The sequence below is a fragment of the Anabrus simplex genome, chromosome 6 (assembly GCF_040414725.1).
Source record: "Anabrus simplex isolate iqAnaSimp1 chromosome 6, ASM4041472v1, whole genome shotgun sequence".
NCBI classification, from domain to species: domain Eukaryota; kingdom Metazoa; phylum Arthropoda; class Insecta; order Orthoptera; family Tettigoniidae; genus Anabrus; species Anabrus simplex.
The window spans coordinates 177,835,167-177,859,947 of record NC_090270.1 but is presented as its reverse complement, the minus strand read 5'-3'; the positions used below and the strand labels follow the sequence as shown (position 1 = coordinate 177,859,947).

At 38.5% G+C, this 24,781-nt stretch overlaps 1 protein-coding gene across 1 annotated transcript in view; it reads right to left on the bottom strand.

The window, feature by feature from the left end:
- The window catches only part of LOC136875924 (polyhomeotic-proximal chromatin protein), a 96,751-nt gene that overhangs the window by 26,636 nt on the left and 45,334 nt on the right, over nucleotides 1-24,781 (bottom strand). The window contains exons 5-7 of the mRNA XM_068228257.1: nucleotides 20,478-20,709; nucleotides 10,653-10,888; nucleotides 3,276-3,583 (exon numbers count right to left, since the gene is read on the bottom strand). Coding sequence (XP_068084358.1) covers nucleotides 3,276-3,583; nucleotides 10,653-10,888; nucleotides 20,478-20,709 — 776 coding nt within the window. The remainder of the gene's footprint in view (nucleotides 1-3,275; nucleotides 3,584-10,652; nucleotides 10,889-20,477; nucleotides 20,710-24,781) is intronic.

Here is a 24,781-nt window from a genome sequence, read left to right as displayed (position 1 = left end):
GCAAAAGTGCATAAAATGGTCATGGAGGATCGTCGACTGAAAGTGCGGGAGATTGCTGAAGCTGTAGGGATGTCTTCGGAACGGGTATATTATATTTTAACCGAAGAATTGGGTATGAAAAAATTACCCGCAAGATGGGTGCCGCGGCTCTTGACATTGAACAATAAACGCACCAGATTGGAAATGTCCAGACAAAGTCTGGCCCGTCTTCAGTGCAACCAAGAAGCTTTTTGCGCCGGTTTGTGACTACAGATGTAACTTGGGTCCACTACTTATACCCCAGAGACAAAACAGCAATCAAAGCAGTGGAAACATGCTTATTCACTACCACCAAAGAAAGCAAAGGCAGTGCGTCTGGCCGGAAAGGTCATGGCCTCAGTTTTCTGGGATGCAAAAGGCATTCTGCTGATAGATTATCTTCCTACTAGCCAAACAATTACAGGGCGATACTATGCAAACCTCCTAGACCAACTACAGGAAAAGATACGCGAAAAAAGGCCTGGTTCGGCAAGGAAAAAGGTCATCTTTCATCAGGACAACGCTCCGCTGCACACAAGTGTTATTGCCATGGCAAAACTTCATGAACTGGGGTACGAATTGTTGCCACATCCATCTTATTTACCTGATTTGGCACGATCAGACTTTCATCTATTCCCCAAGCTGAAAATTTTCCTCGGTGGACGGATATTTTCTACAAGGGAAGAACTGACAGCCGAATTGGAGAGGTATTTTGCAGGCCTGGAGGAATCTCATTTTCAAGATGGGATCAAGGCACTGGAACATCGCTGGACCAAATGCATTAGTCTACAGGGAGACTATGTTGAAAAATAAAAGCAGTTCCACCGAGCTAAGATACTTAATTCTAGTACATTCCGAGAACTTTTCAAACCACCTACGTAAATGATTTTGATAATACCTTTCTTGGATCAACAATTTTATATTATATTTCAGTAACAGTATCACCGAGCGGAGTAGCCGCACGTATTAACAAGCTATGTCTATGGAGCCAAGCTCTGCACTCGGCAGGCGAGTGGGTTCAAACCTCACTGTCAGCTGTAGTGAGAATTTTTTCTGCTTTTTTGTGGTTTCCCTTTTGCACCCCTAAGCAAATGTCGGGACAGTTCCTATTCATAAACTACAGCCGATTCCTTCCACGGTTTCATTCACCATCATTCATCTCATATTCATTATCTTCTCAACTGAGATTTGCATCGTGAAGGGCATCCAACATCCGACCGTAAAAATATGGTGTAAAATACTGTATAATCTCACTTCATCCCCGACCCCGAATTGGGCTGCAGAGCTAAGGGGACGATAAGCATTTCATTAATTGTATCAGTAAACATGTATCTGTGAAAGTGCTTCTTCCTTTTAAAAAACCCGGCCCAGAGGGTTCGCCTGGTCGTCAACAATCGGCAGTGAAAAGGTTAAAGCATGTTTTTGCTTGAAATCACGCTGTACCTTTCGTCAATGGAACTCACCATTGTGCCGACTGTCATGTTATTTTCACATTACTGCTGAAATACGGTGTGTGTTTTACATTATATATTACTGCATTTAGAGTTTAACTTCCATAAGTATGGGTACAGAACTAAAAGAACAGGAAATAAGCAAGTTTTTGGATGAATGGAATTGACTACCCATTGCTCTCGAAGATGAACTGCACCATTTATGTAGCAACACCAAAAACAGAATGTCAGAGAACGAGTAATAATTTACACGTGATCCCCAAAAAGAAGGAAAAGACTCAGTATACCAGGTCCATCTACAGTACATGACAATAATTCTGACAGTGGCAGCAGTCATTGTGCATCCTTATAAATGTACTGTGAAAAGAAATTCGATGACTGTTGACAACTCTAACCTCATGTAATAAATATCATTTCTGGTCCGCATTGATGATATTTGATTAGAATAATAACAGTAAGTTATTTATTAAATTGACCACCAAATCAATACAATAAGTCATTGTCTTGGATGATTTACGTTGATCTATTAACTAAAAATGGTACATGTTTCGCCTAGTATGAAGGCATCATCAGCCATTGTCTTAACCTCGGAATAAAAATAAGTACTTGATTAACATATAATAAGATGAAATTAATTTTAAAAATCTTGTAGAGACTTAAACTAAAATTAACATTAAAAATAACAATGTTGGTTTTAAAAAAATTTTTACAATCTGAAGAATTACAAACGTGAAAGTACTAAAATTATTGACATTAAAAGGCTGCTATTACAAGTAAAATGGACAAAGCAACAGACTGTGATGAACAAGTAGTAAGATTGCTATAAAATTAAGTTGAGCGGTTGGCGGTTACAATTAGACTCTTGACGAGAATGATGATCAATCATATTTATTCAAAAAGTAATATTGAGAAAATAATGTTGAAGGTTAGTCAAGAGATCACTATATTCCTTTCTAGGAGACAAAAGACGAAAGTCATAGGCATATAGTAGAAATGTAGAACACATTGATGAGAAGATAAAAAGTTGTAGATTAAAGGTTGAAGAACAGTGTTAAAATTGGACCTCTGTGGACCATCTCAATTTGAAGCGATGTTAAAATGATGTCAAGAATACGAGTTTATTAACAGTTGAATCTGTAAAAGGAAACCAGAAACAAGGTATTAATTGTGTGAAAAGATTTTTTAAAAGTTTAGTGGAGATCGTGTATACTTATCATTTGACGAGGTGAAGGTAACTTGTACGTTATGAATTAAGTGTATTGACAACTGTAGACTTCTTACTATGAGGGTTGTGGCTGTAGGTTTGTGTTCGAGGGGGAACTGTTTGCGGAGCCATGGTTATTGGCTTGTTCGTAGTGCTTGGAGGGGAGCTGCTATTGGTGGAAGAGAAGGAGGAGAGTGTATTACTGCGCGTGTTGTCAAAAAATTTTCTAAGACAGTAGAATGTTGTGGTATGGACATCACATGCAGTCATCAACAGTAAATAGAGCATTAAGTAGCATGCGTGTGTGCAGGATACAAGTACAAAGAGATTCCAATAATGACAACGACATACCATCTTTCAGGCCACTATGCAGTGATCATTTTTTATTATAGGAGAGTATGTTTAGCCAACAATGTTGGCTTTTCAAGACAGTTTCTAGAGGTGTATTCTCATAACTCCGATCATGTCATTCCTTATCTGTTCCCACGAGGCTGGATCAATTACCAACATACCTTGGAAACTCCTTTATAGAACAACTCCTGAGTCTCCTGTACAGAGAAGAAAAATATTTACTAGAAGAAAAATGTAGCCAGTAATCTTACTTTGTACTAGCAATCTGCTGCTGCTGTTGCAGCTGTTGTTGTTGCTGCTGCTGTTGCTGCTGCAGTTGTTGTTGTTGCTGTTGATGCTGCTGTTGTTGCTGCTGCAGCTGCTGCTGATGCTGTTGTTGCTGCTGTTGCTGTTGCTGCTGCAGCTGCTGCTGATGCTGTTGTTGCTGCTGTTGCTGTTGCTGCTGCGAGGCTGGACTCACTGCTTGTGGTTTAGTCTGGTTTGCTGCATCTGCCTTTTGTGCGCCACCTCCAGGTGCTGGCGAGGTTCGATTCGCAGCTGGCTTTGTCCGCACTTTTGTCTGAACATTTAAAACATTTCATTCACTGCTCTGTTATTCATTCAAAACATATAAAAAAACAGAAATACCCAAGAGTGAGACTGTGAGAATATCCAACAAATTAATCTCTTGACTAGACTCGAAGCCTAAAAGCGTCAGCAGCACTTGCACATGTATTGGCTTTGACCTTGCAGAAGTTTTTGAAATTCAAAATAAATTTAAGTTGAGTTAGGCACCTATAGGCGTCTGGCTATTTTTAATCTAATAGAATTTAAAAGAAAGTTAGCTTTTATAAACATCATTTAGTTTTATATGATAGATAATGATGATTATAGACAGTATTTTACTATGCAATTAATGTGGGGGGGAGGTGATGCATTCTCAATATTACCTAAAAATAGGCTCACTTGGTTACCGACTATTTTAGTTACTTTAGTCTTGTTCTATATCATCAAAAAAACACCCTACCATAAATCTATATAACAAGAAGAAAGTCAAAAGGAGAACTTATCATCAGCACGGGTTGCTCTAATTTCTCTCAAATCAGAATTTATGTGATGAATTCTTAACTAACATAGTGAGACTACAATGTTTAGTTTAGATATACAGTAAAACTTCTTTTATACGTTTCACACTTGTTTTTCTAAACTTATACTTTTTTCAGCGGTCCCGACAAAATCCTATACATATTACGGCGAGTTATTTTGTTTATACGTCTTTCACTTATGCAATTTTTACGCTTATACATTTATATCTTCAGTCCTCGAGGGCAAAATGCTTTGTTTATATGTTTACGATCGTTTCCATCTTCAAAATTGGAAGAAATATTCTAAACACAAACTTATGACTCGCTCTGTACTTTTCTTGGGAATCATAACTCGACGTGCATGTTTGGTAGCATGAGCAACCTTAAAGCTATTTTCGAGCATACTCTTTGGTGTTCTGTGCTTCAGTTGTGACTTTGTGATTAGCATCATGAGATTTGTGAGTAGTGAACCTGGATGGACGAAAGAGAACAGGCATTACAATTGCTGAAAAATTACGTATTTTGAATGTAGTGAAGGCAAGTGGCAACATGAAACCTGTCAAAGTTGCTAAGAAATTGGGGACTGCTCGGTCTACCTTAAATACGATTGTGCGGAAATTGAAGAAAACGTGAGTGTTAGGTGTTATGACAAATAAGCGGACCCACATTCAGGACGGAAAATACGAACGCCTGGAAGATTGTTTATTACAGTGGTTCAGGCAACATAGGGCAGGAGACATTCCAATCAGAGGACCAATGCTTTACAAAAAGGCAAGTGACTAGCGATCAGACATGCTATAAAAGATGTTAGTGCTTCGTCAAGATGGCTAAACAAATTTAAGGTTAGACACGGTATCGGCAGTCACAATGTGTGTAGGAAGAGCAGAAGTGTTGATGCCGAGACAGTGCAAGATTGGAAAGAAAACCGTTTGAAAGAACTGACAAAGAACTGCAAACAAAACAGGCCTCTTTTGTAATTTAATGTCTGGACATACTTGTTAACCACACCCGGGCGGCTGGAGTGGGTCACTGATGATGGCGACGATGACATACAATGGTATTCAAAGGGGAAAAAAGTCATGGTGGGAAAAGCAAAAAAACGCATATCAGTTCTGTTGTGTACCAACATTGACAGAAGTGAAAAGCTGCCTCCACTGACAATTGGCAAATTTTCAAAGCTGCGTTGTTTTAAAAACATTGCTACGCTTCACACAAAATACACCAACAATAAGAAATCCTGAGTCACTATGAAAATTTTTTTTAAGACCAGCTTCGAAATGTGGACTTCAAAATGGGAGAGAAAGGTCGTAATATCTTATTGTTTGTGGACAGATGAGCAGCACCCTCTCCTATTACTTCTTATCTGAGGAATGTGACAGTGGAATTTTTCCATGCGAATTGTATGAGCGAACTGCAGCCACTCAATCTTGGAATGATACGCAAATTCAAACTGCATTATCTTAAGATGCTGGTGCAGCACGCAATCATATAAATGTAAACATCGGAAAGAAGCATGAAATGAAGATGAACATATTACAGGTAAGATTTCTCTCATTTATTTCCTCTTTTTGTATTCTTATTCATATTTATGTGAAATATTTGCCCTAGGACTTGGTGCAGTACCATGCATTAAAAGAAACGATTCCCTGAGTTGTTATAATAATGTTGTGTCATCAAACAATGAAAACAATAAATTAATATATAGGTACTATTTTCTTTCCTTCTGGTAAGCAATGCATTATATAGCAACATCACGGCACCGTGTTTCAGAACTTACAGTTCAAAACTGTTTCGAAAAAACTGGATTAGGAGGTAGTTGGATGATAACGGCGATGCTCCTGATGACAGCGCATGGAGTAAATTGGAAGAGGAGGCATCATTCCAGGATTACATCAATGTTGACCCTAACCTCATCACTGCAGAAGCCATGACTATCTCCAAAATAGCTGAAAACGCAGAAAGGGGTCCGAGTTAGGACTGCAATAACGACGATAATGATACGAAAGAGCCGCAGCATACTTCAGTGGACTTTAATGATGCTGTCAATGCTCTACGGACTATCAAACATTTTGTGACGCACCATAATGTTTCTGGGGAAATAATGGCCGAAATGTACCGGTTTGAGAATACTGTTCATGCCGTGGCTGCGGCGAACAAAAAACAAACCAAGATAACGGACTACTTTATTTCGTAAAGTGACTCTTCCCCTCTGTGATTTTTTCCTACCTGGGTGCATTCTTTTGTGCTTTTATTGTTTCATATCGCCATATATATTTTGGAATATAACTCCATTTCATATTTAAATAATTTCATTTCAGCATTTTTCACAGTTATACATATATTTCTTTCGTCCCCTGGAAAATATATAAATGAAGTTTTACTGAATTATCTTCACAGGGTCTTTGGGAAAATGAGTGAAACATACTCCTGTATTCTTCATCACAGTTACATTTTCTATTGTGATTTTCCTCTTCCATAAATGTCTTCTGCCCCCAGCTCAAGGAAATGAAAATATTGGTCAGTATTCAGCTGTGTAGTTCGATTTGCACTATGGCATGCACAACTTCTCACCATTGTGGCAATCTTGCACTTTCATACACTGTATATGAACTCAGAGCATACTGTACTTCTATAAAGAAATACTATATGGTAACAATTCAATGAAAAAATTTCACACGAAGCACCAGATCAAATGTAAATTACTCACCATGTGAAGGTAACATACCTAACCTAAAAAATGCAATCTCACTATCTCAATTAGAGCTGCTCACATAAATCCTGATCTGTACAGTTCTATTAATTGAAGAAAACTCTAAATTTTACAGAAATAGTATAATTAGTGCGGCATTTCACAGCTGTAGCTGTAGAGGTGGTGTCTCAGGATCTTGATGGAGCCTTGGAGTACGAGTCGCAATTTCGGGGATAAGCTTCATTGGAAGTTTGAAGCGCTTCCATGTGGTGAAAAAAGTGACGAGTTATGGTACCATGAGCACCAACCATTATCTCTATTATTTCAAGTTCCTGAAGGTGGTATTTAGAATTGTAGAAAGGGACAGTGGGTTTCTATTTTTTTATATTTTCTAGATTAACCTCCTCTGGCTGACCACTATGGTGCTCGAACCTGACAGTCGGATCTAAGATAAATCCTTGAGAACTGTTGTCTTTAAAGGCTACAATGTCAATTCTCTGCGAACTACCATTTATGGCCAGTCCATGTACCCCCTCATGTACACTGAATCCCTTCTTTCTCAGTTCTTCGGCAACGAAGGATCTGATCTGGTGGTGCCGTGTGTTTCTTAGGAGCTCCCCGCATGTACAGAATCCCAGGACATGACGAAGAGTTTCTTTCTCTCCATGACAATGTCAACAGAGGTTGTTGTCCAGGGATCTGCCTGGCACCGAGCGCACCGCAGAAACATATGCAGTCATCTTTATAGTCTCTCTCCGCTCATTACAAGACAGTCCGGTATGATCTCACACCTAAGAGTTTGCTGGTGTGTACTCTTTGTTAAGTTGTACTCTGAGTCCTTTTTGCAGTAGTGATCGCCACAACGTGTATTTACGTTCTCATAGCTCTTAACAGAGAACAAGCATGTAATATACTTAAAAATAAAGTCCTATCTTTCAACGTGCCTTTGCTGGCAGGACCTAGTGTTTACAGTGCACTATGTCTTCTGGTATAGGCTAGAGCAATTTTGTTACTTTCGTCTCTGTCTTATCCTTGGCTTTGACAATATGAAAGTGACTGAGGTATGAGCGATGCTAGTAATGCCAATCCTTACGCAGCCAGTCCCTGCTACGAATGGTGTGAAACTGTTGCTCATAGGGTTGGTTGGTGTATGCATTTCAGTGGGCTTGGCAGACTGATATGTAATAGCAACTTCTGACTCGGTGAGGAAAGCAACGGGAAACTACCTCACTCCTCATTTCCATAGTACGCCTCTTCAGTGATTCCTAGGCCATCTATGACAGCTCATGGCAGCGCTGTTGAGGATCTCACCAGCGTTAGTGCTGACGGACTAAACATACAAAAAAAATGTCTTTCAACAGCTGCAATTATCTAAAAAATGCTCCCAATCACTAAGTATTACATTCACAAGTACAATTCCTAACATTCACTTAGACCGCCTCAATCAATGCAATTAATTTATTGAGAACCACCTATTCAATACTTTGAAGACTTTACGACTATGATACAATCATTATATTAAGGTTTAAACATATAATGGTACATGTTTCACCTGTCATTGCAGGCATCATCAGCCATAAATTCTATAATCTAGATCAGAGCTCTGAAGTGGATGTTATATTAAAACTATTCTTACAAACTAATTGTTATCAATAATATACATTGATGTATAGGAACATTATGATTACATTTGGAATGAATTGGTTGAACATGCTTTAGGGCCTGCACTACGACAGCCAGATAAAAGTGTGGTTTAAATTTATGTCGCAGTTTGCACATTTATCTGGAAGTTCGGTTGGAAACGTGTACTATGACTTCCGTTTATGTGCAATCTGGGAGAATATTCTCAAGGTAGCTATGCCGAAGTTGTAGAGGGAGTTAATGCTCTTATCTGGGACTTCGCTCCTATCGGGGACGCTACTGTAAAGAATCAAGATGGCTACACATCAAGATGAATCTACATGTGCATGATGCTGTACGAAATTCAGTTGTTACAATGTAATCTATGTATGTATTTATAAAGTATGTCATGCTTCCTGTTCAGCTATCACAGAATTCTTTAAAGATTTCCCAAGCTAGCAAGTTGTTGCTACTGAATATATCTGTTGCACACAAGCATTTAACAGCAAGCTTCATGGGTAGCCGTGGTTGTTAGGGCATCATCGTTTGCTGCTATGCAGTTTTTCGTGGGTTCTAGTCCCATGAGTCGAATATTTTTTACCTTCTAAATGTTATTCGGTAGGGTACTAGAGGTGATAGTACACATTTCCTAATCATTAAAATGCGTGTCAAAAGCGTGGGTTCTATTCCAAATCCATCCGCGACGCACATATGGAGGAAAGGTATACGACGTTGTTCATGGCAATTCGTCCGTCGAATGAGGATGTTAAGGAGGTTGTATTTCTTTTACTTCATAACATCTAGCTACTAAAGTATTTACGCTAAAGTGGGATAAATGCCTGCCAGTTACTATTCTCACATTGTATTGAAAAGAAAGAAACTAACTACTTATTCAATGAGCAAACAATAAATTGAATTAAATATAAAATTAATGATCCTACGCTGCATCAGTGGCATTAATTACGAATATAAACTTTACTTTCGCCGTAATGCGCATCCTCATAAATGGTACTAGACAAAAAATTATACATAACCTGAATCTTAACTTTCGCGTCCAGGTTACATTTTCAGTCTTTTTATTTTCTATAACAGTTTCAGTTTCGTTATACAGTTAATTAATTTTAACATTCCTTCATATGTGTATATTCCAGTCTTACTTCTGTTTTTGACCTGAACTTCCACTTATAGCTTAATAAGATTCTGATATTGGATCCTAGTAATACAATTTCAAAAGGAATAGAGCTAAACAAATGAAAACACAAGGGAACACGTATACCACTGCACTAAATTTCACTATATTTTCAGTAACCTTATTACCAACCCAATAAAAATGTTACTATATCTTCCACATTACAATACCGTCATTAAAATCCGTTGGTAATACACAAGAAAATATTTAATTTCTAGTTTGCAAAACTGTAGCCTAAGTATCTGGCTGTTTACCTGACAGTCGTAGTACAAGCCCTTAAAGTTCTAATGGGATGTCTTATTTATGTTCACATCAAATGGAGATAAAATAAATAAAAATATATTAACATTCATAATGTTGATAATTGAAGTCAAAAGGAAATCACAATATTTACACAGATTTTTTCAACATGGAGAACAATATTTTCAGCTTAAAATGATTTGTAGCTTGCTAAAATCTTCTATGGAATAAAATATTTTCTTAATGAACGAGAGTCTATTATTCACTTCGAATATTATTAATAATAGACTCTCAATCATTATGGCTGATGATGCCTGCAATGACCTAGATTATAGAATATGGCTGATGATGCCTGCAATGACACGTGAAACATGTACCATTATATGCTTAAACCTTAATATAATTATTGTATCATAGTCATAAAGACTTCAAAAGTATTGAATGGGTGATTCTCAATGAATTGATTGTAAAAATTTTAATACACAGTTTGTATCCACCAAGACACTAACTTCACGGATATCCGCATCCATGCAGGGGTCTACTGATGGGCTCAGTTCACTTACTGCCTGTACATCACGAAGGCAGTGGTACTGCAAAATATATGCCTCATAATAATGTTAAATATATTAGTGATTCGTAAAAGAAAAGGAATAAATTGTTTCCAAAGATAACCATGCACCTAATACCAACCAAAACACAGGATAGAGGAAGAGGTCAGCTGCTGGTGAAGAAGAGGAAATGAAATCTCCCAAGTCATAACACAACATTTAGCTCTGAGTAAGTAATGGGAGTTTTCATTTCCTCACAGCATTTCTTCAAAAGCTACCTGTGCCTTCTGTGTCTGCACCTGAGCAGCATTCATCTGCGTAGAGCTTCCTGTCTGGGTGGAAACAGAGCTGGCAGGCCGGATGTTAGGTGAACCAACAACAGATGGAAGGATGTTGGAAAGAGTTCGTGATACTGTCTTCGGTTGAATATTTGCCGGCATTTCCATGGTCTGACGAGGCTTGCTGGCCACTTGCTGGACACTGGGTATTGCAGCAGGGGCAGCTATGGTAGCAGCTAAACATCAGAAAACCATAGTAAAGATTCGCTCTTAACACATCACCTTGAATCCCTTATATAAATATAGTGAGTGATTAGTCATAAGAAATAAAAGAATGAACAGTCCAATCAAATTGATAAAATGTAATGCACAACATTCCTTGGAGAGCCCAATTAGTTAATTGCTTAAAATACAGTAGAAGTCCGTTATAGCGAGAATTCATAACAGCGAAAAATTTACTTGCTATAACGGATTGTCGTTATATCCGATTTTTGTATAAAAGTCGGTAAACCCTTCATGCACTTTAAAATTGGTATGAAACGGCAATCAGTTTGTTCAAAACTTGAGTTTCCGCAGATGATATCCACACTACGGCTTAGGCCTACTTGTTTGTTATTTTTCGTAATCCGATACTATATGAAAGTATATGTTTAATTTCATTCTGAAAAAAATATAGTTCCGTATTTCTCCAAATCCAAGATGAACTCCACTTTTTCCTTCAAAAAATTTATCAGGCTCAAAAACAAGTTTTAAAATCGTACAGGCCTACGCATTTTTAGACTATTTTTAGACACCGAACATTGACTTTCGTCACGCCGTATTTCACTTTTTTCTTTGCGGCTGCACAATTATTCTTTATTTCCGCGGGTTTAGGGACCGTTAACTTAACATTGGCATCATAATACCGAACAGAACTCGTTGAAAATTTTCCGGCAATACCTATTCCATGCGTCTCTACAATACAACGATCCATCAGGAAATTATTCTTGCTGTCTATAAAACTGTTACTTTTACGCAGCGTCAGATATAACCGGCTACCGCTACACGCACGTCTCGCTTGTCAGGTGCGGCCAAATTCAACGGTTAGCGATGTATAGGCCCAATCGCGAACGTTGAAAGTCAACGAACGAGTTTATTGCGCCACGGTATGGCCAACCGCCCTTGCGTTTTTCGTGCACCTACCTATTTCATCTTCGACTTCTTTAAAGTATCCTTGTTGTGGATCAATGAATGCATTTTTTTTCAGTACGCATTTTTTTAGCTCTTCGTCTTCACGCTAACGCCAAATATTGGCTTTAGTTAGGCCTATGCCGTATTTTCTTTTTTGCTAGGGGTTTTACGTCGCACCGACACAGATAGGTCTTATGGCGACGATGGGATGGGAAAGGCCTAGGAGTTGGAAGGAAGCGGCCGTGGCCTTAATTAAGGTACAGCCCCAGCATTTGCCTGGTGTGAAAATGGGAAACCACGGAAAACCATCTTCAGGGCTGCCGATAGTGGGATTCGAACCTACTATCTCCCGGATGCAAGCTCACAACCGCGCGCCTCTACGCGCACGGCCAACTCGCCCGGTCTATATTTTCTTGCGGCTGCACAATTATTCTACATTTCCGAGTGTTTAATAAACATTAACTTAACATTGGCATCATAATATCGACTAGAACCCGTTGAAAATTTGCCGGCAATACCTTTTCCACGTATCTTTACAATATGACTATTCATCACGAAAATATTCCTGCTGTCTATAAACCTTCATTTTACCAAGCGTCAAGTACAATAGACGCGTTATGACTCTGCCACTGAGTAGCCATGGATTTTCTAACAATTCGAAGGGTCGCATGTTTTGATGCCATTCTGCAGATTTGAGAAACACACACACCGTACGCTGTACAACCGGTAGCGATGTGAAGTAAAGAAGCGGTCGTCAATGAGTTCTGTGCGCGTGTGAAAAGAAGCAGCGTGGTTACCGCGGTAGTTGCCAGAGGTATCCATTAACTTACTGTTAGGCCGCGAATGCAACAACCCTTGAGTTTTCGCATGAGATTCTGAGGAAAAAAAGGTCTTGGATTCGGAGAAATACGGTATCACTCCAGAGATCTCTGTGGCAAACACCTCAGCTTTCTTCTTCAAACAGCGTCACCTAACCTAACCGTATATGTAGCCTATCATGAAAACATATTTGAAACGCATGTAGAGAAATAACCTCCTCGTGAAAAATTTACATGTAAATAGCCATAACTAGACGCGAGAAGATATGAAATATCCTCTGAAATCAGTGATGCACTCTGCCATGTCTTGAGGTATATGACATTTTTACGTAATTTCTGTATATAACATTAAAATTAAGATATCGTTTATTCAGTGTTTATTTTTACGAGTTAACAACTGCTATCGGCCACGTTATTTATGTATTTATTACGAAAACGTGTTATCCTCTTTCATTTCAAATTTTCTGTAGAGAACAGCAGTCGATGGGTATTACTAATCAATTCCAACATCGCCTTTGAATGTCAACAAGAGAGCTCGCAAATGCACAAAGTGAGAAAACTGTACTGTACCGAAGATGATCGATCACATTTTGTTGCAAACGTTTCAGTTTTCTTGTTTTCTTATTCAAACAGCGTCACGTATCCTAACTTAACCATACTATACGTATGATGAAAATACACTTCAAGCACCGGTAGAGAAATTATACCTTTCTCACTATAAATTTTCATAATAGCCTTTCCGTAATTTAACCAGAGGCGACAAAATACAAACTAACATATGAAATCAATTAAGCACTCTGCCATATCTCGAGGTGTATCCCATTCTTACTTAATTGCAGTATTTAGCCTCAAAATTAAGGGGTCGTTTAGTCAGCCTTAATTTTTAACGAGTTAACAACCGTTATTGAACACGTTATTCACGCATTTATTATGAAAATATGTTCTCTTTCATTTCGAATTTTCTTTACGGAACAGCTGTCGACAGATATTGCTAATCGACACCGACATTGCCTTCGAATGTCGACGAGAGAAATCGCTAGTGCACATAGCGAGGAAACGATGCCGAAGGTAATCGATTGCATGCAATATCATCGCTGGGGTGCATAAATATCGGTAATGGAAAAAATCGCGCACGCTTAATCGCTCGTAATAACGGATGCGCCAGTGATAGGGTTCTCGCTGTAACCGAAGGACAATATACAGGTTAATATAGGAATTTTGAAGGGACAGAAAAAAATCGTCGCTATAACGGAGTTCTCGTTATATGCCATACTCGCTATAGCGGACTTCTACTGTATTTATTTCTTAGAGATACAGCACAACATGCAAAACTTTTATCATATTGAAAAGTTTCAAGTAAAGAAAGTACTATTCTATTGACAAATGAACTTGCGTACAAAAAAGAAAATGAAGAGAGCTATCTGTGGTGGTATCACTCTGCATTTTTCTTTGTTTGGAAAGTTTGTCTTACTTGAGATGGTACAAATTGCAAAAAAAAAAATATTCCTCAAAAGAACACATGGTTTAGGAAATGTCCCCCCAAAATAAAGACTGGCCAAAAAATCAAAACAAATTGCCTGGGTTTTGCTGATGATTTAGCATTACCAGCAGTGGACATAAAAGAAGAAAAACACAAATATCAGAACTTCAAAACATTGCAAATAAAATTGGCCTCAAAATATCATTTGAAAAAAACAGAAATTATGCCCCAGAACCAACACAACTAAAAGAAGTTACCATAAATGGTAATAAAATCAAAATAGTAACTCAATTTAAATATCTTGGAGAAATAATAACACATAACCTAAATGAAAAAATCTCAATCCAAACAAGAACAAATATATCAGCTAAAGCACGAAAATTAACATGGGATACCTACAAAAATAAATGTCTATCAATAAACACAAAAATAAAACACTACAACACAGTTATCAGCTAAAGCACGAAAATTAACATGGGATACCTACAAAAATAAATGTCTATCAATAAACACAAAAATAAAACACTACAACACAGTTATAAAACCGGAAGCTACATATGCAGCAGAAACACTTTTTAGCTGAATAAACAATCAAAGACTGTCAGACTTCAGAAAATTGAAAGGAGGATTGGAAGAACTTGCATCAACAAAAAATACCAGAAAGATGGACAGTGGCGGTTAATACCTAACAAAGTCGTGTACAAAGAGCTAGAAACCATTCCAGATACTATGCGTAAGAGGAGAATGGGATTCTTTGGACACATCGTGAGGATGCAGGATTCGAGACTTCTGAAACAACTAGTACAACACAATCTCATCTCAAAAAATACCACAACTGGATGTAAATGGATCAGAGAAGTAAGAGAGGATCTGAAGGAAATAGGCCTTACAACAGAAGACACCACAAATAAGATAAAATTGAATACAAAACTCAAGAATACAAACCTCCGCTTTACCCTTACACAAAACAAACCAACAGCATGCATATTTTCAACTGAGGAAAGGGCACGAAGATCAGTGCGTCTGAAGATGTACTGGGAGGACCGCAAAGCCCGAACAAACCCTTCAAAGAGACCTGAACGACGGACTGACTAAAGTGATCCTATCTAGTCATAAAAGAAGAAGAACACATTTCAATAAACAGTAAATTTAAATTTCAACTGGAAATGATATTCTACGCCATGTTGGAGTACCTAAACAGGCTCCAAATTTTATATTTAAACTTGCTAATGAGCCGTAATAGATTTCAGATGAGGTAACGGTCATCTACTATAAAATATTAGTTAGCAAGTGTCTGTTCAATTTATTATGAACTACAGAACCCAGAAATGGATATCGTAATATCATCCGAAAGACCTTGAATGTGACTGGCTCCTTGGAGACCCACTGCTGTGTTGAGGCGAGAACAGGAAGTCACTGGCTGTCTAGCATCATTACTGTGAGCTGATCAACAATGTAGGACAGGCTTGTGTTATGGGCTCTGTGCCCATTCCCCTTCAATGAGAATTGACGACGTGACGGTCATGGATTGTTCATAAAAGTGTGTATCTATTGGATATTAAACTCTTCAAATGTTTAATCATCATTTATATCAAGGTATCAGAACTATATTTCTTAATTATGTAAAGCAAAGTAATTCACATTTTAAGTTTCAGTTATGAGGTAGACCTCTTTCTAAATTCTAAATTCACACCATCTCATGTAAATTATTGTTCATAATGGTCTACTGGTTCCATTATTTAAAGTAGGGTTAATTTGCTTTCCTGCTCTTTTTGATTTTATTTTTTCCATTAGCCTTGTGATTCTTTTAAATTATAATTAGGGTTCGGATGTTCCGGAAACGTCATATTATTTCCTATCTTCCAATTTGGCTACTTGTTGGAATTAAGCACAAATTGGACTTTTCTGAAGATATTTAGTTTCATAGGACATAATTTATATTATAAATGCATAGTTTACCATTTTTTATTTGTTTGGTCATATTATGGTCATATTTTACACAGAAAAATGTGCTTTACTTTGAATTGATGTCCGATCCGATGTTGTTTGTGTAAAGGTGTTTGTGACATTGTCACAAAACTTGAAGCTCAAGCCTCAAAGCTGAATAATTGACGCTTATTGTATCTCCTCTGAGTTGACATCACTAGTTTTAGAATAACTTCCTTTAGAGTAAAGACTTGCAGTGCAGGTATTTACAACCACTGGATCATCACCCCTGTTAAGAGACAAGGAAATACCACCAAGGCTTATCTTCTTATCTGTCTCAGCATATGTAGCTCGTGACCACTTCAGATAGTGTGAATTACCTTTCTCCCCTTATTCTCAAAAATGTCAACAGACAAGTTTCAAGGATTCATAGTTACATTAACAGTGACAGAGAAGACACTAAAGAAAGTGTTAAATTAATAAACTGCATTAAAGAGTTTAGGGAGGAATGTTTCTCTAGCAAGGAAAAATCCTCTTCTGCAAAGTGTGGAAAGTTAAAGGAAGTGCTATTAACTCATTCACGCCCATATCCGAGTTATTGCCTGTAACGTGTGTCCATGCTCTGGACCGTATCCGAGTTACGCCGGATAAGCACAACCTTGAATTGTAGCCGTTCCTACACAGCTGTGGTTTTATTTTTGTCACAAATATGTGCGACAGAGATGAGGATAATACCCTTATGAATGCTTCTACCTGCTTCTACTCACCAGAAACCACATAGCCTTGGAGATTTTCCCTTCCAGTGCATATTTTTATTCCGGTTCTGAACGAAGGCTAGCGCTGGCCAAGCTAGCTGCGTAGTTGGTTTGTGATTGCACAAGCGTGTGTACAGTCACGTTCTGGAGTGTAACCATGGCGCTTAAGGACAATATAAGTGTTGACGAAATTGCGAACATCCTATTCGATGAAGACTCAGGTAACAAACTAATTTCTGAACTAAGTGAAAGTAACAGTGATGACAGTGAAGAAGATTCTCCTCGACACGTGACAGAAAACACAGTACCTGAAGGTGTGACATTAGCTACACACCCTCCAGAAATACTAGAGGACTTCTTTAAGGTATGTGCAAAATTTTATTTCCATATATTGTTTAGTTTAGAACTTATTGTGAAAATAATTTGTTGTTGTTTGCTGTGCCACAACAGCTGGAATATCTGGTCCAGCCATTTAAATAGCCCGCTCAGATGATGGGCGAGAATGTGTTAAGTGTCTTAATGTCCAGCAGCATAGAGACACTGTTAGACATAAAAAGAGCATAAATCGGCAATCTGCTCTACAAAATAGGCATGTACTTTTATTCAACATAGCTAAAGCTTCATCGTCCTAAGTTTCTGAGTTTTCAAAAGATCTCTGCAAGATGATGGTAGCTGCCAACATTCCTCTCAATAATGTGAACAATGAACACTTCAGAAACTTTTGCAGAAGAAGCACCACTGAGGAATACATACTCGCCTTCCTATTATCAAAATGCAATGGAAGGAATCAGAAGAAGTGTAGGTGACAATAAGATTATAGTGTCTACTGATGAGAGTCTGGATGCTTGTAGGAGACATGTTGTCAATGTTGTTATTGTCCCTCATCATCCTGGTGATGCAATGCAAGGATGGGAAAGTAACAGGATTGGGAAAGTAATTTTTTTTGCTAGTGGGTTTACGTCGCACCGACACAGATAGGTTTTATGGCGACGATGGGATAGGAAAGGCCTAGGATTTGGAAGGAATCGGCCATGGCCTTAATAAGGTACAGACCCAGCATTTTCCTGGTGTGAAAATGGGAAACCAAGAAAACCATCTTCAGGGTTGCTGACAATGAAATTCAAACCCACCATCTCCCAAATGCAAGCTCACAACTACGAGACCCAAACAGCACGGCCAACTCGCTCTGTCAATTAGTATGTCCTTTTCCCTTGTAAATTACAACTGTTCAACCCAGTCTAAACTACTCTGGTATACAGTGCATAAACAGAATTTGTTAATAACTAAAGCTATAATAGCATAGATATAGAGCACTCTGAATGTTCTTACATATACAGGGTCTGGTCTGGCAGAAGTGTCTGAATACTTCCATTTTTGACATTCTTTGTTGAAACTACAGAAATATTTTCCTTTAAATAGCTAGCTGCACAGTCTTCTCTGACATTTTCATTAGTGGTGCCAAACTGTCCTCTATTTCACTTAGGGCCGGTTCTACCACCACCAGGTAAAGTAGCATGTAACTTGCCCTCTGCGTAAAACGTCATTTCCGTTCGACCACACCTGTGTAGCGCTATCAGCAGCATAAATCGTAGTTACCGGTGCGTAATTTATCAGCCACTTCGAGGGCGCGATAAGACTTTACCTGCCGGAGAAGTTTTGAGAGCTGACCATTATTAACTGTATTTCTGGTGACATACAGCTTAAATTAGCGAAGTATATTGATAAAAGCATGATACCATAGCAGTGATCGATATTTTGAACATTAATGTTTCCCTTGAGTTGTTACGGTCACACCAGCCTCTCGCATTGACAGTGTCGGGGACACATTTATATGTCAGGCTGTCGCAAAGAAACTCTACAAGGATATAAAATTAAAACCTATTTGGAAATCATCTCAAATGGGCTTTAATTTTCTAATTTTATTTTTTGAATTTTCAGACACCAGGTATTTAGTATATGTATCTCAAACACTCCAAGTGTTCTCGTAGCGTAATGGCTAACGCACTTGCTTCGTAATATGACACACGAAGGTTTGAGTCTTCAGTATGCTGAATATTTTCATTTTCATTATTAGTGTTGTATTCATCTGTATCACTCTTTTCATACCTTCTTTTGATAATAATATATATCACTGAAATGTTTAATCACAATATTATGTCTACTAGGAAACTGCTTTATATGTGTGCTACTTACAGAAAGTGATGGATGTTACGATTAATTCCAATCATCATTACAGTAGTGAAGCATATAGCATACAGGACTGTCGCCCAGGTAGCACATTCCCTATAAGGTGTTTACCTAGTCTTCTCATAAATGATTTCATAAAAACTGGAAACTATTAAATTCCTGAATTCTTCTTCCTATGAATGGATATTTACCCCAATTACAGTAAAATCTTGTTAATTCGAAGTCGTTGGGACTCAATAAATCAGGAGAGGCTGTTAATCTTCCATAAAATATTAAATATGCGGTAGCTAAAAGTCTAGACTCCAGTTCTCAGAAACAAAGTTCAATCCACGAGTATAAAGAGAGAATAAAATAATATGCATCCTAGCAGAAGAGAAACAAAACTATTTAATGTGTTCGATACTCTATCAAAACCACACGAATGCAGAAAATAAAGAGATACATAACTATACTGAAAATCATGGCTAACAAAAAAAGTAAATAACAGGAAAAAAGCAGAAACAGACAGAAACTATACATAATGTTGGTTAATAAATTGTTACACACACCCAGTCAAGGAGTAGCATACCTTCCTCCTACCCAGAGGCCCCGGCCTCAATTCCCAGCCAGGTCAGGGATTTTTACCTGGATCTGAGGGCTGGTCTGAGATCCACTCAGGCTACTTGATTGCAACTGAGGAGCTATCTGATGGTGAGATAGTGGCCCCAGTTTGGAAAAACAAGAATAATGGCCGAGAGGATTTGTCATGTTGACCACATGTCACCTCAAAATTGCAGGCCTTTGAGCTGAGCAGTGGTCGCTTGGAAAGCCAAGCCCCAACAGGGCTGTAGTGCCATGGAGTTTGTTTTGGTTAATAAACAAAAATCTAACATCAGTATATAGAAATTGATACAAAGTATCCAGAAAGTTATTTTCATCTGCAAATACTATGGTAAAAGTATGCAGACAAAACTGTGTGCATGTTGAGTTTCTTTATGCAGTTACTATTGTGAGAATCAGATTAGTCAATACATTGTCCTTCATTCATATTGATGCCTGGTTCATTACAAAGTATGCAATCTTCAGAACTGAAGAAGCCAAGTTTTTGAGAAGATTAGTAAGTAAGGCAATTATGGCCAGGCTCAGTCTGAAGCAGACTGCAATTTCTCTCCTTGGTTTCATAAAAATATATAAAATTCAGTTCCACTGCTTTTATACGTCACTGCTGGAACAACCTCACAGAAGTTTTAGTATTAAACTGTGAACATTCATACATTAAATTCAGCAAGTCACAAAATTCACTGACAGATAATCACAGCTAATTAAAACTCCCTCCTCAAAGAACAGAAGGTTTTAAACAAAGACAAAGGAAATAATAAACGTGTTAGGATGTTCTGTTGGTAACACGAGTGATTAGTCTCTCATCACACATACCTTCATGATTGTTCCCTAACTTTTCCCAGTGTTCCTAAACATTTCCAAAATTTTTGATACACAGCTCAGAACTCACAGTTATGGGACTGCATCTGTGGTGGTGGACTTTGGATGAACATTCCAGTGCCATCCTGCTGACCACGAATGAAGATTGGATTTTGTGTGGTGAGTAGTGCAGCAGAGGGCTGGAGTGCACCAGGTGTGGTCCAAGCTATGCCTTGAGGCAACGATGCACCAAACTGCCATGGAGAGAACTGCATTGGTTGGGTACCTTGCTGTACCTGACGCCCAGCTCCACACGTTGTGTACTGGAAATACACATTTGTGTTAACAAATTTAATTTAATAAACTCAAAATGTTACAGTTAATTTACTTCAATGGCATATAATTAACAACTACAAGGATATGACTGTTTGGTTGACTGCCTTGACCACATTGGTTTCAAAAAAACATTTTTCAAACCGTGAAATGAAAAAGAAAAACTAGCAGGTACTTTCTTTCTTTTCACAGGACATCCTGAAAAATCAGCTCTTCATCAGATTCCTTAAACTAAATACCTACCAATCTAGCAAATATTCCTATGATCCCCATCAGCCTCAGTGGTGCAGTTAACTGTAAGCTGCCCTTTAAAATCCAAAAACCACAGTGCAACAGAGGTTTACTGCCACATAACAAAAATTTCTACGCTACAACATTCAAAACATTTTTACTCTTCCGACAACCATTAACAGCTGCAAAGAAGGCTTGTCATTATCATTCTTTGCATACTCGGTTGTATACTCTTCATGAGAAGATCAAAATTACTAAGTGTCAATTATAAATATACTAACAAGTCATATTTAGAAAGATAAGACAATGACAAATATGAAAACATAAACAGACAAGGACAATTTCTGCATCCTCCCACACTGCTTTCCTTGTATAGATTGGCTTCCTCCTCATCAGTTGTTGTTGTTGTTGTTATTCCCCTAAGACTTGACCTATGGCCTCACCTGCAAGAAGCCTGCCCTACCTACATGATATTGTGCTCTATCTGGCAATAACTTTAAATTTAATTTTCAGGGTTGACACCCATTCCTGAACTGATCAGGTGGCATTTAATGTGTCCAATCAGCTGCAAGCCAGCTCACTGTAAAGAGGGGCTCAGTTTACTGGGAACTGTCATTGGTACTCCATCGGGACTCGGACATTTTCTCTCAGCAAGTGTGATCATGGCAGAGCGCCACTGCTAGTGGACTCTGGAAAGTAGGCACTTCTGAAATGTGAATCACTGCAAGTCCTCTGTAAATCCCATTTAGGTTGAGAGAGAGTGCAGGAAACATCTCTTTTAGGCACATAGTCATCAGGATTGGACTATAGAACACCAAAGGAAGTTATTTTCTCTGATGAGAGTCACCTGAAGTTCGGGGGCAGAGGATTCAATATGTGCACCAAGCAAAGAATTAGCCAACAACTTCAGCACATCTGCAACAGACTATAAAACACCCCTTGAAGATGATGTTTTCAGGGTGTTTCATGCATGAAGGACCAGGATACTTAGTACCATTTGATGTGATTATGAAATCTCACCAGTACATCCAAATACTGGAAAGGAGAGAGTTGCAGAAGAGGATCCCCAATGGTAACTGAATTTTTCATCAGATTTGGCTCCTTGTGATATTTCAAATAAAGTAGCAAAATTCTTCAGCGAGAACAATTTTAGTAAGATGTACAATATTATAGGTTAGGATCCACCTTTCAATACTCCGTAATAAGATGGTAAAAAGTAGTTACAACCTGTTTAATGGGACCGGTTTCAACACATTTTAAGTGTCATCATCAGCCAATTTGCGAAGATCTTACAACAACTAGCACATTGAATACAGGCAAAAAATTAACATTGTATCATAACGTTAAAACAATTTTAGTATCTTAAGAGTGGCCAATGCTCAAAGCTTTTGGAAGCTATTCCAAATCATTTAAAACAACTTAAAATAAGAGAGGAGGACATATTAACTATTAATTAGCAAAGATTGAAGGTACGTGTTAGATGGATAAGTGCACATATATACATAAAACTTTCTTCAGCTTATCCCAGTAATTTCCGGGGTCGCTGGAACCACCCAGGCTCATTTTGGTTCTGGCCAGCGATTTAACATGCTGTAAAATGTATATTTTATTGTAGTGTTCTGATTAATCCTGTGGCTCAGATGGTTGAGGCGCTGGCCTTCTGACCTCAAGTTGGCATGTTCGATCCTGGCTCAGTCTAGTGGCATTTGAAGGTGCTCAAATACGACAGCCTCGTGTCAGTAGATTTACTGGCACGTAAAAGAACTCCTGCAGGACAAAATTCCGACACCTTGGCGTCTCCGAAAACAGTAAAACTAGTTAGTGGGATGTAAAGCAAGTAATATTGTTATTAATTCATATAGGACTATATTTTTTTTTAATATCCTACAAATAGTTCTCACGCTTTAAGGTAGGCAGAACATCAATAATTGATAATTGATGACTACATGCACCCTGTTAACCCAGTGTCCACTTCAATACCAGAAATGATCGCACAAGTGCATCAGACTATCCATAAAGAACGTCACGGAACAATTGGTGAAGCCAGTCATCGAAATCAGTCAATCATGGAACCTGCTACAAAATTCCAACAGAAGATTTACACATGTAGTGTGTTGTATCAAAAGTTTGTGCTCAGACTCCTGAGCTATGACCAAAAGCAACATAAACTTGAACCTCAAAGAACAATCTGCTAATGACCCCGTCTTTCTTTCTAATGTCACTATGGGTGATGAAACTTAGCTTTATGCCTATGACCCAGGAACCATGTGACAATGCAGTCAATGAAAAAGTCCAGGATCATTTCGAATGAAGAAAGCAAGTCAAGTAAAAAACAATACCAAGTGCATGATTTGATTTTTTTCTTTTTGATCAGAAACAAATTGTTCACAAGGAATTTGTTCCATCTGATCAAACACCTCCTCTGAGAACCATGTGACCTTGCCGCGGTGGGGAGGCTTGCGTGTCCCAATGATGCAGATAGCCGAGCCACAGGTGCAACCATATCGGATGGGTATCTGTTGAGAGACCAGACTAACGAATGGTTCATCGAAAGGGGGGTAGCAGCCTTTCGGTAGTTGCAAGGGTGGCAGTCTAGATGACTGACTGATACGGCCTTGTAATAATACTCAACATGGCTTAGCTGTGTTGATACTGCTACACGGCTGAAAGCAACGGGAAACTACAGCCGGAACTACCTCCCGAGGACATGCAGCTCTATCTGTATGAATGGTGTACTGATGATGGCTTCCTCCCGGGTAAAATATTCTGGAGGTAAACTAGTCCCCCATTCGGATCTCCGGGTGGGGACTACACGAGAAGGGGCGATCATCAGGAAGATGGATACTGACATTCTGCGAGTCGGAGCGTGGAATGTTAGAAGTTTGAATCATTGTGGTAGGTTAGAGAATCTGAAAAGGGAGATGGATAGGCTGAAGTTAGATGTAGTTGGTATAAGTGAAGTACGTTGGCAGGAAGAACAGGATTTTTGGTCAGGCGACTACCGAATTATCAACATGAAATCAAACAGGGGAAATGCAAGAGTTGGTTTAATAATGAATAAGAAAATAGCTCAGCGGGTAAGCTACTACGACCAGCATAGTGAAAGAATTATTGTCGTCAAGATAGACACCAAACCAATGCCCACCACATTAGTGCAGGTCTATATGCCTACTAGTTCAGCGGATGATGAAGAAATTGAAAGAATATATGAGGAGATAGAAGATTTAATACAATATGTAAAAGGCGATGAGAATCTAATTGTGATGGGAGACTGGAATGCAGTGGTAGGCCAAGGAAGAGAAGGTAGTACAGTAGGAGAATTTGGATTAGGACAAAGGAATGAAAGAGGAAGTCGGCTGGTTGAATTCTGCATTGATCATAATTTAGTCATTGCCAATACTTGGTTCAAACACCACAAACGACGGCTGTATACGTGGACGAGACTTGGAGACACTGGAAGGTATCAAATAGACTTCATTATGATTAGGCAGAGATTCAGAAACCAGGTGTTGGATTGCAAAACTTTCCCAGGAGCAGACGTGGACTCTGACCACAACTTGTTGGTCATAAAATGCCATCTGAAGTTGAAGAAATTGAAGAAAGGAAAGAATGCAAAAAGATGGGATCTAGACAAGTTGAAAGAAAAGAGTGTGAGGGATTGTTTCAAGGAACATGTTGCACAAGGACTAAATGAAAAGGCTGAAGGAAACACTGTAGAGGAAGAGTGGTGAGTCATGAAAATTGAAGTCAGTGGGGCTGCTGAAGAAATGTTAGGAAGGAAGAAAAGATCAACTAAGAATCAGTTGATAACTCAGGAGATACTAGACCTGA